Raw genomic sequence first — 15,765 nt, 5'->3', positions numbered from 1 at the left:
AATGTTACCTCGATGTTATGACTATTCTAAGCTGTACAGAACTAACTAGTGCTTTTCACTGTTCTTGGGTCCACTGCCTTTGCTGCAACAATCTCTCTGAAGGCTTATGTGTTCTTAATATTCCCCACAGCAGATAAAACTGAGACTCTGGTACGCTTAAGTGAGTAAATTAATTACAATAACATCAACGTCGCTTTACAAAACTGTCCTGACAAGGAATATCGAGACTGAGTTTGCTGAAACCAAGTTCAACATGCGCTCACGGTGGGCTGTGAGGATGAAACATGCAAGGCCTGACCGGCCCTCAGGGACTCAGTGAAACCTCTGTCCCTCTGTTTCCCCCCTCAGACTCTGACCTACAGGGAGGGAAGACACTGGGAGGGGCAGGCCTCTCTCACCCACACTCCAACTGCCAACAGTCTGTTACTTCACTTGACACCTAAGTGTAGCTTTGAAAACCCTGCCCACCCCTAATGCCTAAGTACTAACAAGAATGAGTTATCATCCAAGCAATAGTTACTTTGACAAGTTAGTTCCACCTCCACTTTGTACACTTTTATGATGAAAGATTTCAACGAAAAGGAAACATCAAACAGAATTTAACATTTTCTGATTGACCAATTATACGAGGTAACTAGAATATTCGTAAGCTGTCACTTTGATTTAAAGAATTAAGTTGTGCTAGTTAAAAGAAGGCACTTCGCTGTGGGGCACTGGTAGTAATTTTAACTATACTTTTTGTGCTGCTTCTGTTATTAACGTGAAGGAGCGGAATTAATCAGCACTCCAAATCAGTAGATCAACTGTGGGGGGAGGGGAGCATGAAGAGATGAATGCGAATCTTTTATTTTCTAGAAAGCATTTGGCCCCTTTAAAGCACAGCTCTCAGCATTTGTCACCCAAATGTCAACATGAGCTGTTTTCTGCTATCACACGTGGGACTAATGCAAAGACTCGTGAGAACTCGTGCAAAGAGTCGGAGCTTTTACAATTTTCTTCAAGGAGTCGCCTGCTTGTCACATGCAGACATCCCTGACACACTGCTAGCACAAGAGATGAGAGGGAGTCCAGGGTCAATCACAACGAAGATGACAGAGGTGCCCTTTCCAAACCACAGCTTCCTCCCCCCAGAAAAAATAAGGTAGCGAAGGCTTCACGTAGCAGAGGCCCAGACCAAGGGGATCCAGTCAACCCCAAACAGCCACACCTACAGGCACCATCCGGGCAGGCGGGGGGGGGGGGTCGGGGGGGCCTCCGCCCCGCCCTGGGAGCCAGCCACAGCGCGCCAGCCTCGCAAAATTTACTGACGAGCTCACAACAGTTTTCAATAACAAAAGTGCAGTGCACGGGACCCGGCCTTGCTAGGAGCGAGGAAGGTGCCGAGGACCACTGAGGAAGTATTTTAATACGTAGGTAAAAAGTATTTTGACATTTTCCATAACGTGCTACAACCACGAATTCTCTTTTTTAATCACACACACACACACACACACACACACACACACACACACACACACACACACACTCTCTCTCTCTCTCTCTCTCTCTCTCTCTCTCCCCTCACAGCAGGGGGACTCCCACAACCACCCCAAAACGCTGCTCTTGGCTGGAACCTCCCCTCCTCCCACCCGTGTGACATCAGTTCCCTGCCAGGCTTCGCCACCGCTCCAAACCTCACAGCACTTTGACAGCAAAACCTTCCTTCCAAGACGCTGAAATCCTCTCAAGGTGACCAACCGTTCTTTTCAGAAAGCGTGGGGGACACAGGCACAGGAGGTGCTGTTTCTACTACTCCTGCGCGGCAGCACACATTACTACACGGCAAGGGAGGCGCGCTCCGAGTCCACGCCGGCGAGGCGGAGGGCATGGAAGGGAAGACAGGGAGCCTCCAGTGCTGGAGTATCTCTCTGCCCAGGAAGCCCGAAACAAAGCAGCGGGACACGTAATGCCGTGGGGGACCTTTCGCTGGCGAACCTGAAGAGCTGCCGAGATGACGGGAGATGGAGCGTGGGATCAGGGAGGCTCCCTGTCCTCCTGCACCGTCTGTACCTCCGAGGGACCCGCTGAGGGGAGAGCACGTGCCCACCGCTGACTTCACTGGTAATAATCCTCTAAGTGAGGACACCACGCAGAACGACACCGTGCCCACGAGGAGTGCTGAAACACGGCTGCAGAGCAGGCGTGAGGCAAGGGCTCCGACCAGGAAGGCTGTGTGCCCCGCGACTCCTCCAGGCTCACCTGGGAACTCTGCCATCCTGGTGTCAGCAGGGCAGCGAAAGCTTTCCATGCAGCCTTGCCCAGCCTCGTGGAGGGGGCGTCACTCCGCTGACCTCACCAGGAAAGGGGGGTCCCTAGCCCACCGGCAAGGGACACCAATCACAGCCCAGCATAATAAACGAGCAGGAGAGTTCAATGCGGACACAGACCACATGCCTGATCCCAGAAACCAGAGGAAAGTGCCAAGCGTGGGAAAGCCACGGGCCCCGGCTGAATAACCCAGTAAGTTGTCCCCGGAGCACCAGCTACTACTGCTCTCCACCGTGGGGGGACTGGGCAGGGGCACACAGGGCCAGGAAGGGAGCAAAGGACCCACTCGCTGGACCAGCAGCCCTGGCAGAGAAGCTCTGCTAGGCTGGAGCCAAGCACTGCACCAGGTAGGAGGCCCCCACTCTGCCACATCACACACACACTCCCGCACACACACTCGCAGACCCAGGACCGTCCCGCGCCGGGGCAGAGGCGCACCCCCGCTCGCGGCAGGCCCACGCAGGGCCCATGACCTCCGCGTCCTGCCAGCCCGACAACTTCCTGGACGCCCAGCTGCGGGGCACGAACCCACCCGCCCGGCGGCGCGGCCACTCACCTGGGGGCAGCTGGAAGTTCTGGATGTTGGTCGGGTTCTGCGGCGGCTGCGGCAGGCGTGGGGCGAGGACCGTGGGCGTCAGCGTGGCCCGGATCCCGCCGGTGGTGGCCGAGGGCGTCCTGGTCAGGCTCTGGGTCACCGCGCTGGCCGAGCCCTTGGGCAGCCCGGTGGGGGTACCGGGAGCCGGCGGTGGGAGGCCGGCGGCGGCGGCGGCGGGCAGAGCCCCTTGCATAGTTGGCCCGAGGATCATGCCGGCCCCCGCGCCGGCCGGGCAGCTGGCCGCCAGGGTCTGCGGCGGCGGGGGTGCCGGCTGCAGCGCGGTCTTGGGCGAGTCGGCCTTGGCCACCTGCGCGGGCGCGGTGGCGGGCCCGGGCTGACTGTTGGCGGCGGGCGCCGGGGCAGAAACGGGCGCTGGGGCCGGGGCGGGCGCGGGCGCGGCGCTGCCCCCGTTCTGCGCGGCCACCGGGGGTCCGGCCGGGGGGCCGGGCGGCCGGGCCAGGCTGGCGGCGGCGGGCGGCGGCGGCGGCGGGGCAGCGGCGGCGGGCGCGGGGGCCGCGGGGGGCGCGGCGGGCGCGGGGGGCGAGGGGGCGCGGGGCGCGGGCGCGGGGGGGGCGCCGAGGAAGGGCGGCGTCTGGATGACAGTGGCGGCGGCGGGCTTGGGCGGCGGCGGCGCGGGCGCGGGCCCGTTGTGGAGCAGGCTGACAGCAGGTGCGGCGGCGGCGCGGAGCGAGTTCCCCAACGCGGCGCTCCCATTCAAAGTTTGCGCGGCGCCGGGGCCGCCGGGCGGGCCGTTGCGGGCGGCGGGCTTGGCGGCGGGCTCGGGCGCGGCCGCTGCCCCCGGCGCACAGGCCCCGGCTGAGGCGCCCGCCCCGGCCCCGGCGCCGGCCGCGGCGCTCGCGCCGGCCTCGAGCGCGCTCAGCTTCGCTGCGGGCCCTGCGGGGACAAGAGAGGCAGCGCAGTGAGGACGCGGGCCCGGCCGGCGGCCGCCCGCGCTCAGGCCGCGCCGCGCTCTACCTGCGGGGGGCGGCTCCGGCGCCGCTGCGGGCGCGCCCTCGGCCGGCACGGCTCCGGCTCCGACATGGTTCCCGAGCGCGCCGGCGGCCGCGGCCCGCGCCTCGGGCGCGCGGGGCGCGAGGTGGTGGTGGTGGGCCGCGCTGGCCGCCAGCTGCGACTCGAGCGAGCCCACCAGGTCGCTCACCACTTTCTCGTCCACCTCGCTGTTGAAGAAGACCTCGTCCAGCAGATCCGAGCCCGCCGCCATCTTTCCTCCTCGGCCCGCCGCCGCCGCCGCTCGGCCGGCGCTGGGCGGGGAGGAGGCTCCGCGCGGGCGGGCGGGCGGGCGGGCGGCCGCGGGGGCGGGCGGGGGGCGGCGCGCGCCGGGCGGGGCGGGGGCGGCGGCCGGGCGGGGGGCGCGGGCGGCCGGGCGGGGGGGAGGGCGGCGGCGGCGTGTTGCGCAGGCGCGGCGGCGCGCCCGCCCCCGCCCGCCGCCCGGCGCCTCACCATTGGCCACGGTGCCCCCCGCCCGGCCGCCCGGCGCCCCACGATTGGCCGCGGCGCTCGCCTAAAAGGCGCGTCCAATGGCTGCGAGCGGCAGAGGCCGGTGCGCAGAAGGGCGGCCGGGGCTCGGCGGGCGGGTGGGTAGCGGGCGGCGAGCCCGCCGCCCTTGGGCCGGCGGGGACGTGGGGGTCTGGGCCGCCGGACGGGCTAGAGGCTGGAGGGCAGGAGGACGAGACGGGCGGGACCGTGGCCGAGACCTGGTGGGGGCGGCGGCGGTGACTGGCTCTTTGTCTCCGCTCGCTCCAAAATGGCTGCGGCCGGAGTTGAGGGGAGAGCCGGGCGGGCAGGCGAGGGAGCCGGGGACGCTGTGCTCCCGGGACCCCAACGCCCCTTATGGAGCCGCCGCCCGCGGGGACCTGGCGCCCCTGGAGGGTGCGGGCTGGAGCCCGGGGCCGAGGCAGGGAGGCGGCCTCGGCGTCGGCGCCATTGCTGCCCGGCGGGCGCGAGACCCGGAGCTCGGCGCACCGGGCGGGGCGAGCGCTGGCCTGCCCCTCGGCCCGGCGCCTCGGTCCGCCCGAGATCCGGCGTCTCGCGCCGTGAGGGCCGCTGCTCGGGCGGCGGGGGCGGGGCGGGGGTCGGCGCCCGGGGCCGCGCCAGGGTGACTCATCTTCTCCGGCGGCGCGGCCCCTGCACACGAGTGTCTGTAAATTACTGGGTGAGACGGCGGCGCCGGCCGGGACCAGCAGCTCCCGTAGGGAGCGTCCAGCCTGGAGGTCTTCCTCGGGTCCTTATTTCCCGTTCTGTCCTTTTGACGAAGTAAGTTATCTAAAATAACCTTACGAGCACTTTCTCTGTAGAAAGAGTTCATGTAAAGTTCTCTCCTGCGTGTTTTCGGGGTTTTTTTTCCCGAAAGATCGTATTCTGGGACATGCCTAGTGGTTCTCTTCTCTCCCTTTTTTTTGGGGGGGGCGGCGGGGGACCCAGAGAGGTGCCTCCGGCCTCGCTCCAGCTGAAGAGCCCGCGCCGCAGTCACACGGACCGCAGCACAATGCGGGAAGCTGTTGACACGTAAATGATCTTTTCTAACCGCCTAACAAAAGAACCCGCCGGCCCCCGTGAGCCCCGCTCACGGGGCGGGTTTAGACAATGGGCGCGGCGGTTGGAGCCTGGAAAGGGGCCTCCACGGGCCACAGTGTCAGGGGGGAACCCTGCGAAGAGAGAACCGGAATTTTGCACCCGAACTTGAGTGCCCAGAAGGCAGGAAAGGAAAGGGGTGGAACAAACCTGGGGTGGGGGACCTTGCACCCGGCGTGCCTGCGCGCCATCCCCACCGCTCTTTGAGCCCAGCGGGGGCGGACAGTCTGGTTTTCGAGCCAGAGCAGAAATGTGGAATTACGTGTAAGATCTCATCATCTTTAATATTGACAACTCATTAGAAAATGTTCAGGTGCACCAAACAAAAGTAAGCTGACTTCAACCCCGGGTGCGACCTCCGTAGTGGGAAACAGAGGTGTACACCGTAGTCTACACTCAAAACACTCAGATCGGAGGTAGGGTAGAAGAGTTAGCAGCCGTGCTACTGGGCAGATCACTGGCTGCCGCGAGACCGTGACCCCCGGGTTCTGAGGCCCGGGGGAGGGGGTCCCCCTCCCGTCCGCCTCTGTAGTTACTCAGATCTTCAGTGAAGGGAGGAGGTGGTGCCATTTCAGGCCCCTCCTGCTTCCCTACAGTGCAGGGACTTCCTGCGTCCTCTGAAGGCCCGCCAGGACCCCTCCAACCCTCCGCCCCGCAGTGGTGCTGACATCACCCCCAGAGTCCTCCGGGGCGCCCTTCAGTCCAGCAGGAAGTGTGGGAGGTGAAGCGTCCGTGCGCCGCCTTCCCCGCCCCACCCCGCTCCGCCCAATTCTCCTTCCAGAGGGGTCGCCCCCAGGGAAGGTGGGAGTTACCGACCGACCGCTTAGGCACTCTCCCGCATCTGGTGCCCTCCAGAGCACGGCCAGCCTGGAGAGCGGGGGTGAGGGCGGAAGCCACGTGGCTCCTCCCCTCCTCCCGATGGGAGGGCAGGGAAACGCTACCAAACTGTTAACCTTGGCCACCCTGGGGACTTGGGGCATTTTCTTTGAATATCGCTGTGTGGTTTTACTTGCTTCAACAAGCAGCTTCCCTGTGACTTCTGTAGTTTGAAACAAAAATCCCAAGTAGCATGAAGAGAAAAAAGGGCCTGAAAATGAGTGTAAATATAAACACCAGGTTTAAACAGGGAAAAATGTTTCTTGTTAAGTGAGAACGGCAGAACCCAAAAACAGTACAGCCTCGCCACCTACAGCGGTGCAAACGTGCAAGGCCATGAGCAAACAGGCAGCCTCCCAGGCCGGCAGCTGTGTGGGACTTTACGGTTTATTAAGCAGTATATTCTTCTCAATGAAATGGAGACAGCATCAGACACGCTCTCAAATAGAAGAATAAACAGAACCACGAGTCAGTCATTTCCGTGTTGCTCTGGCTGTGTGAAAGATACGCAGTGTTTGTTATATGTCCTATGCTTTTGTTGTCTGCCTGAAATACAACACAACAAAACAATCTTCAAAAAAGACAGGCAGCTAGATGGCAGCTGGTGGCCCGACCCTGTTCCCAGAGTCTTGGTTCACCAGACTTCCCTGCCCCAGCCGGCAGCCCTCAGCGCTTCAGACTCAGAGGGCTGTGCCGCAGTCAAGAGGGGATCCACGTCCCAGGATGAACACATAACTGATTGTAAATGCAGGCGCATTCGTTTCTTAGGGCCGTTGTAACATTATCACAAACTTGGGGGCTTAAAACAACAGAAACTTATTCTCATAGTTCTAGAAACCAAAAGTCCAAAATCAAGGTGTCAGCAGGGTCACGCTCCCTCTGGAGGTTCCAGGAGGATCCTTCCTGCCTCTTTCAGCATCTGGTGGCCCCAGGCATTCTTGGCTTGCAGCAGCATCACCAAATACCTTAATATAAAACTAACACAAAAGAGCTCAAGACCTATAGACAAAAAATTGTAAAACACAATTGAGAGAAATTACAGAAAAAATAATTACATGGAGGGATATACCAAGTTCAAGAATTGGAAGGCTAAGTATTGTAAAAATGTCATTTCTCCCCCAACATACTCTACAGATCGATGCAAATGGATTTTAAGATCCCAGACAGGATCTCTGCACAGAAATGGACAAGCCAGACTTCCATTGCCAGTATGTAAACTCCTACTGAACTAACCCGCCACCGACAGCACTATGAACTCTGGACAACATAATGCTCACCTGGAGTAGCCAGAGTGAGCACAGGCAGGTGCTGGAGAGGAGAAGCCCTGGAAGAAGAGAACGGCCCGGTGAGCTGCCTGCTTTCACAGCTTCTAGCCTAAGGGCAGGCCATGCCATGCAGGGCAGATAAACACCAACAAAACACCTGCAGTCCTGCTGGCCTGAGAGCCAGGAGATAGAGTTTGGGCAGTGACACCCTCTGGAAAGTATTTGGGGGCATCCCAGAAAGGAAGGAGTCAGAGAAGGGGAGACCCAAATTCTGTTTGTAACCTGGGCCTAAATCTCCAGGTGACATTGGAACACAGGCATAGGGAGACTCCAAGCATCTTGGTTAAGAATAAAAGAACTGAGATGAGGTCTGAGCTGCTGTCCAAGGGACAGTATTTGCTGTCTGAGCCCCACCAAGTCACCTTCCATTTGCTAAGACAAACACAGAAATAATCAAATCAATGCTCTTTGAGTTAATATAAGAGAATCCAAGGTCAACACAAAATAACACAATATCCAGGACACAATCTAAAGTTACTAAACAAAGAAAAGGAGAATCTTAGCCATTCTCAAAAAAAAAAAAAAAAAAGAAAGTATGGGCAATTGATCCCTGACAACACAGGTGATGGAATTAGCAAAAGAAAATTTTAAACTATTATAATCACTCATGTAAAGAAAAATATGCTTTTAACGAGTGAAAAGATTTTTTTAAAAATCACAGCAGAGTTGGGACTTCCCTAGTGGTCCAGTGGTTAAGACTCCGTGCTTCCACTGCAGGGGGCACAGACTTGATCCCTGGTTGGGGGACTAGGATCCCACATGCCATATGGCATGGCCAAAATAAATAAATAAACAAATAAATAAATAAATCACAGCAGAGAACTGGAAAATATATCTTAAAAAGGAAATTCTAGAACTGAAAGTTAAAATTTCCTAAACATAAAGTTAACTGAATGGGCCAAACAGAAGAGTGGAATGACAGAGGAAAGAAAAATCAGTGAACTTGAAGGTATATCAACAGAATTTATTCAGTCTGAAAAGGAAGGAGTGGGGAATAAATAAAAAGAGCATAAGGGATCTCTGGTATAGAATCAAAATGTTGACATCTGTGCAATTAAAATCACAAAAAGGGAGGAAAGAATAGGGCAGGAAAGAGTATTTGAAGAGTATTTGAAGACATAATTTACAGAATTTTCTATATTTGGTGAAAGGCATAAATTTACATGCTTGAAGAATTCCACAATCCCCAACTAAGATAAACTCAAAGAGAACTATGCACAGGCACAGCATAGTCAAACTGTTGGAAGCTGGGTGTAAAGAGAAAAATCTTATGAGTAGCCACAGGAGAACAACACCTCTCATGCAGGGAACAATGAAGTGACACTGCTGACTTCTCATCGGAAGCTATGGAGGCCAGAAGAAAGTGGACCAACACCTTTCAGTATTGAAAGAAAGCCCGTGAACCCTTTTGCAGAATGCCAAACTTTCAAACTATCTTTCCAGAATGAGGGTAAATAAAGATATTTTGCTATACAAGGAAATTAAGAGAATTCATCACCAGCAGACCTAAACTACAAGAAATGCTAAAGGAAATTCTTCAGACTGAAGGAAAATGGTACCAGATAGAAACTTGGTCATCGGGAAAGAATGAAGAGCATCAGGAATGGTAAATACCTGAACAAATATAAAAGAATATTTTTCCTCTTCATTTCTCTAAAAGACATGTCTATTTAAAGCAAAATTATAACGTTGAATGGTGGGGGGGTTTACTGCATTTAAGTATACTATCGCAAATCTATAGCAAAAAATGGACCTATGACATTGAAAGTGTTCTACATTTTGGGACTTCCCTGGTGGCACAGTGGTTAAGAATCCGTCTGCCAATGCAGGGGACACAGGTTTGACCCCTGGTCCAGGAAAATCCTACATGCTGCAGAGCAACTAAGCCCATGCACCACAACTACTGAGCCTGTGCTCTAGAGCCCACAAGCCACAACTACTGAAGCCTGTGCGCCTAGAGCCCGTGCTCCGCAACAAGAGAAACCACCGCAGTGAGAAGCCCGCGCACTGCAATGAAGAGTAGCCCCCGCTCACCACAGCTAGAGAAAGCCTGCGCAAAGCAACAAAGACCCAGCACAGTCAAAACTAAATTAATTAATTAATTAATTAATTAATTAATTTTTAAAAAAAAGAAAGTGTTCTACATTTCATGTGACTTGGTACAATGTTAACTCAAAGAAGACTGTGAAAAGTTAAGGATATGTATTGTAATCCCTAAAGCAACCACTAAAAAATTAACACAGAGAGCCACACCTAAAAATACAATCAATAAACTAGAAAATTGAAAAATATTCAGATAATCCAAAAGAAAACAAAAGAGGACATTTTAGGGCTTCCCTGGTGGCGCAGTAGTTAAGAATCTGCCTGCCAATGCAAGGGACATGGGTTCAAGCCCTGGTCTGGGAAGATCCCACATGCCGTGGAGCAACTAGGCCCGTATGCCACAACTCCTGAGCCTGGAGGTCTGGAGCCTGTGCTCCACAACAAGAGAGCCCGCGATAGTGAGAGGCCTGCGCACCGCGATGAAGAGTGGCCCCCGCTTGCCACAACTAGAGAAAGCCTTCGCACAGAAACAAGACCCAAACAGCCAAAACTAAAAATAAATAAATTAAAAAAGAATTCCACATCTTCCCCCAACGTTGGCTTTCCTTAAAAAAAAAAAAGGACATTTTAGAAAGAACAAACATAAAACAAATAGATGATAGACCTAAATCTCACCAACTTGACCATAATATTAAATGTTAAGCATTAAACACTTCAATTAAAAGGATAGAAAAGCGAGACTCTGCCATATGCTATTTTCGAGAGACACTTCAAAAACATATATCGTGCAAACACTAAGCTTAACAAGGCTGGAGAGGCTGTATTAACATCAGATAAAATGGACCTCAACACAGTGCTTGTCAGAGATAAAAAGGGACGCTGCTTAATGAAAAATGGTTAACTCATCAAGAAGACAAAAACCATAACTTGGTATGTGCCTCATAGCTTCGAAATATGTGAAGCAAAAACGGACAGAATTAAACAGAAAAATAGATAATCCAACAACCATTGTTGGAGATTTTAACACCCATCGAACAAATGGACAAAAATCTCGGGATGGACACAAGTGATCTGAATGACAATGTGAGCTGTCTTGATCTGATATTTATCAAACACTACACCCAACACATTCTTTTCTATTGCACATAGTACACTCAGGAAGATAAACCAAATGCTGGGCCATAAACAAATCTCAACAAATTTAAAAGGACTGAAATCATGCAGAATATGTTCTCTGTTTATATTGGAATAAAATCAATAACAAAACAATGCAAACCCCAAATATTTGGAAATACCTAAGTAACCCATGGGTCAAAAAAATCACAAGGGAAATTTGAAAATACTTTGAACTGAATGTTACTGAAAATACAACATATCAAAATGTGTGGCCCACAAGTAAAGCAGGGGATTTAGTTTATAAATGCTTATTTTAGAAATACTAATTCCAGAATTCACATGGAAATGCAAAAGGACAAATACAGCCAAGGCAATCTTGAAGAACAACAACTCTGGAGGACCTTCGTTACCAGATATCATAACCATGACAGTAATTAAGGCAGTGAGGTATTGGTGCAAGAATAGATAAATAGGCCAAATGAATAGAGAGTCCTGGAAAAGACACATATATACAGTCAATCTATTTATGACACAATGGATAATGCCTTGTGGTGGTGGAAGGATGGCCTTTTCAATCATTGGCTCTGGGTCAATGGCTACCCATAAGGGTGAAAACTAAATCTTGACCCAAACCTCACACCATACAGAAAAAACAATTCCAGCTGAATTGAAGAGCTAAGTGTGAAAAGTAAAACCATAAAACTTGTAGAAGGAAATATGTTTATAATCTTGGAGCAGGTAAAGTTTTTGTTTGTTTGTTTGTTTTTTCACCGAGCTGTGCAGCTCATGGGATCTTAGTTCCCTGACCAGGGATTGAACCCAGGCCACACCAGTGAAAGCACCGAGTCCTAAACACTGGATGGCGAGGGAATTTCTTTTTTTTTTTTCAAGATTTCTTTTAAAATAAGCACAAAAAGTGCTAAACACTATAAAGGAAAAAAGTTGATAAATTGGGCTACATTAAGAACTCATCAAAAGACACCATTAAAAGAATGGAAAGGCAGTGGGAGGAGCTAGGTGCAGTATAGAAAAAATGGGCACGTCACTTCTGATGGATAGAGAGGATGATTGGAATATAAAAGGTGCCCAGCCTCATCGGTCACCAGGGAAATGCAAACCAAACCCACTGCAGACCCGCCAGAAAGACCAAACTGAAAAGGACCAACACTACCTAGCTGGCGAGGAGGAGGAGCATCTGCTGGTGAGAGTAGGAATTGGTTCAACCACCTTGGAAACTGTTTGGCATTGCATGGCTTACCACTCAACCTGGGGCCCAACAATTCTGCTCCTCAGGCACGCAACAGATGCAAGTCCTGTGTGCCCCATGGAAGTGCCAGAACAGTCGGAGCAGCACTGTTCAGACTCACCCCAAACTGGAATCCACCCCAATTTCCATCACCAGTGAAATGGATAAAGAAATGGTGGTCCATTCGTTCAATGGCATTAGGTGGTGTGTTTGGTTTGAGAGAATGTGTTGATGTGTGTAGTTTTTTTGTAAATGTCACACTTGAGTGAAAGTCAATGAGGAAATGTGTCAGGCTCTGTGCATACTCAGCTTTCTGAGCTGGGAAGCCTTAAACACACCCCTCATTCTCTGAGAGAAGGAAACCAGAGTCCAGCAATGGCAAGTGACTTGCCTAAGGCCACCAGGAAACGGGAGACGTGGACGAAAACCCAAGTTTCCTGAATTCTGGGCCAGGGCTCTCCCCAGTACAGCAATCTGCTGTCATCAAATCCTTTTCTTTTTCTGGTTGTGGTAAAAAACACATAACATAAAATGTACGGTCTTAACCACTTTTAAGTGTACAGTTCAGTACTGTTAGGTATTTGCACCGCATCACAGAGCTCCAGAACGTTTTTATCTTTTCAAACTGAACTCCATCCCATTAAGCAACTCCCTCTCCCCCTCCCCCAGCTTCTGGGAACCACCATTCTACTTTCTGTTTCTATGATTTTGATGACTTCAGAGACTTCATATAAGTGGAATCACACAGTATTTGTCCTTCTGTGTCTGGCTTACATCGTAGGTCATAATGTCCTCAGGGTTCACCCATTCTGTAACATATTGCAGGATTTCCTTCCCCCTTAAGGCTGAACAGTATTCCAGAGTATGGGTGGATCACATTCTGCTTATCCATTCAGCCATCCGTGGACGCTTGGGTTGTCTCCACCTCTTGGCTACTGTGAATAACACTGCTACAAACCTGGTTGTGCAAATATCTCTTCAAGACCCTGCTTTCAGTTCTTTTGGATAAATACCCAGAAGTGGTCTCATCAACATTCTCAAGTTATTTACACTTGTAGGTTCTACCACCTCAACTAAACAGAAGGTCCTAGAAGTCGGGGATCAATCATCCACTTAGGTGTTGGTAAGTGTTTAATAACCGTCTTCCTGAGCGGGGGGAACACCTGATTTGTGCCAATTGCCAGCACCCTTGATGTACAGCCCAAGGAGATGCCTGGTGCTGGAAACAGGGCCCTGCTTGGAAGTGTCCAGAGAAGTGGGACCCTGGATGGCCACCCCTGCCCCACATGGCCAGGCAACACTACCCCCACCCCTTAAGAACTGAAGCCAAAGACACCCCAGACTCAGGGTCAGGAGCCCAGCAAGGTGGCAGTGGGGGGGTGTGGACTGGGTGAAACTCTCCACTGAAGAAGGTTCCCCCTGCTTGGAGGTGCTGGTTATACTCTACTTCTTAGTTTGGATGGTGGGGACATGGGTGCTCACTTTCTTCTTGTTAGTTAAAAGATGCATTGTGATATATACACTCTTTTATATGCATGAGACATTTAGCATTTATTTTTTTTTATTTTTTAAAATTTATTTATTTCATTTATTTTTTTATTTTTGGCTGTGTTGGGTCTTTGCTGCTGTGCACGGGCTTTCTCTAGTTGCGGCGAGCGGGGGCTCCTCTTCATCGTGGTGCACAGGCTTCTCATTGTGGTGGCTTCTCTGTTGCAGAGCACAGGCTCTAGGCATGTGGGCTTCAGTAGTTGTGGTGTGTGGGCTCAGTAGTTGTGGTGCACGGGCTTAGTTGTTCCGCGGCATGTGGGATCTTCCCAGACCAGGGCTCAAACCCGTGTCCCCTGCGTTAGCAGGAGGATTCTTAACCACTGCGCCACCAGGGAGGCCTGACATTTAGCATTTAAAAGGTAAAACACAAACACTCACCCACACAGATTTACGTGGTGCATGCACCTGCACAGGTTTGCATTCAGGTGCACCCAGCTTCTCTCTGGGAGGTCTGTCCACAGGTTTGGGTGGGACCCAGTCACCTGCACTCTGAAAAGATCATTTAAATGATTGTCTCGCCCACTGAGACAATCAAAAGATTGTCTCTCAGGGCTTCCCTGGTGGCGCAGTGGTTGAGAGTCCGCCTGCCGATGCAGGGGACACGGGTTCGTGTCCCGGTCCGGGAAGATCCCACATGCCGCGGAGTGGCTGGGCCCGTGAGCCATGGCCGCTGGGCCTGCGCATCTGGAGCCTGTGCTCCACAACGGGAGAGGCCGCAACAGTGAGAGGCCCGCGTACCGCAAAAAAAAAAAAAAGAGATTGGGTCTCATACAAAAGATGTCTGTGCTGCCAGACTTTTCCCTCAGATTCCCTAAAGTGGGGGAATAATCGAAATGAGTCATTTGCTCTTTTCTCGGGAAGCAAAGGGAGTAGCATGTGCAGAATGAGCTTAGCAGTCATGAACAAGCCAGTAAATTTCACATTTGGGGGAGGCTCACACATTAAAACACTTCCCAGGGCTTCCCTGGTGGTGCGGTGGTTAAGAATCCACCTGCCGTGCAGGGGACACGGGTTCGAGCCCTGGTCTGGGAAGATCGCACATGCCGCAGATCAACTAAGCCCGTGCGCCACAACTACTGAGCCTGAGCGCCTAGAGCCCGTGCTCCACAAGAGAAGCCACCGCAATGAGAGGCCCGCGCACCGCAACAAAGAGTAGCCCCTGCTCGCTGCAACTAGAGAAAGTCCGCGCACAGCAACGAAGACCCAACGCATATTTATAAATAAATAAACAAAATAAATAAATAAATAAATAAAACCTTTCCCAAATTCATGCCAATATGTATTTTGACAGTCATATTTTATCAAAATGGGTTGTGTCATTCAGAAACTGTTTGCAAACTGAACGTCCTGCCCCAAGAACCCACATGCTATTTTTTTTAAAGCTTATAGAGCAGAAGGATAGCCCAGCTCTAGAGTGGAAAAGGTCGAAGCTTCTCATTAGGAGCCTGACGGCCCGCTGGCCCTCTGTGATAAACATGAGTGGCGTGAGAAAAACCAAAGCATGAACTTGAAACGTGAAAGACGTGACCCAGAGACCAGGAGGAAGGCGTGCCCCAGGCTGGGGACTCACCGCTCACCAGCACCAGGTCGACTTGATCCGTCTGCCAGAAACCATCTGCCAAAACCAGAGCGTTGGTTTTCACCAGCTTCAGGCTTCAGTGCTGGCCGCTGCCCTGGGGCCCAAGGCTCTCCAGGAAAAGACTGGAAAGGTGACGGGGACCTTGGCGTTTCCTTCTGCTCTGTGCTTTTTCTGCAATTTATTTTCTTAAATGGATGTGTTGTTCTTTTATCATTAAAAAAAGAGAAGCACTGCTTGATTTTTCATCTCTTAACTTGTTCTTGAGGGAAAACACACACACTGGAAAGTGCACAACTCAGTGAATTTTCGCAAACTAAACACACCCAGGTCACCAGCAGGATGTGCCCAGCACCCCAGAGACCTCCCCACCTGGCCACCCCTCCCCAGAGTGACCACCACCTGACTTCTAGTATCACGCATTCCTGTAGCCAGGTTGGTGACTTGGGGTAAATGGAATTATACGGACTTCTGTCTTTTGTTTCCCCAGTGTTTTATTTTGTGTGTGTGTGTATTGGGGGGGCGGGGGGGGTTAATTTTT

General features: G+C 52.6%; 1 protein-coding gene and 1 long non-coding RNA gene across 3 annotated transcripts in view; one reads left to right on the top strand and one right to left on the bottom strand.

Annotated features, from left to right (window-relative positions):
• Positions 1 to 4,199, bottom strand: part of TAF4 (TATA-box binding protein associated factor 4) — a 72,999-nt gene extending 68,800 nt beyond the window's left edge. The window contains exon 1 of the mRNA XM_081256882.1: positions 2,864 to 4,199. Coding sequence (XP_081113008.1) covers positions 2,864 to 4,124 — 1,261 coding nt within the window. The 5' untranslated portion in view covers positions 4,125 to 4,199. The remainder of the gene's footprint in view (positions 1 to 2,863) is intronic.
• A 793-nt stretch (positions 4,200 to 4,992) lies between these two features.
• On the top strand, positions 4,993 to 15,420 carry LOC308629004. 2 transcript variants are annotated; one of them, XR_014017619.1, is made up of 4 exons: positions 4,993 to 5,176; positions 7,505 to 7,715; positions 13,159 to 13,223; positions 15,031 to 15,420. It is a non-coding gene; the product is annotated as an uncharacterized lncRNA (long non-coding RNA). The 2 variants fall into 2 exon arrangements; XR_014017620.1 differs by lacking the exon at positions 7,505 to 7,715 and having other exon boundaries at positions 5,014 to 5,176.
• Positions 15,421 to 15,765: the final 345 nt, after the last annotated feature.

Source organism: Mesoplodon bidens, assembly GCF_964165515.1.
Source record: "Mesoplodon bidens genome assembly, chromosome: 15".
In the NCBI taxonomy this organism is placed as follows: Eukaryota; Metazoa; Chordata; class Mammalia; order Artiodactyla; family Ziphiidae; genus Mesoplodon; species Mesoplodon bidens.
The sequence above is the reverse complement of the archived record's forward strand: the minus strand, read 5'-3'. Positions and strand labels throughout refer to the sequence as shown.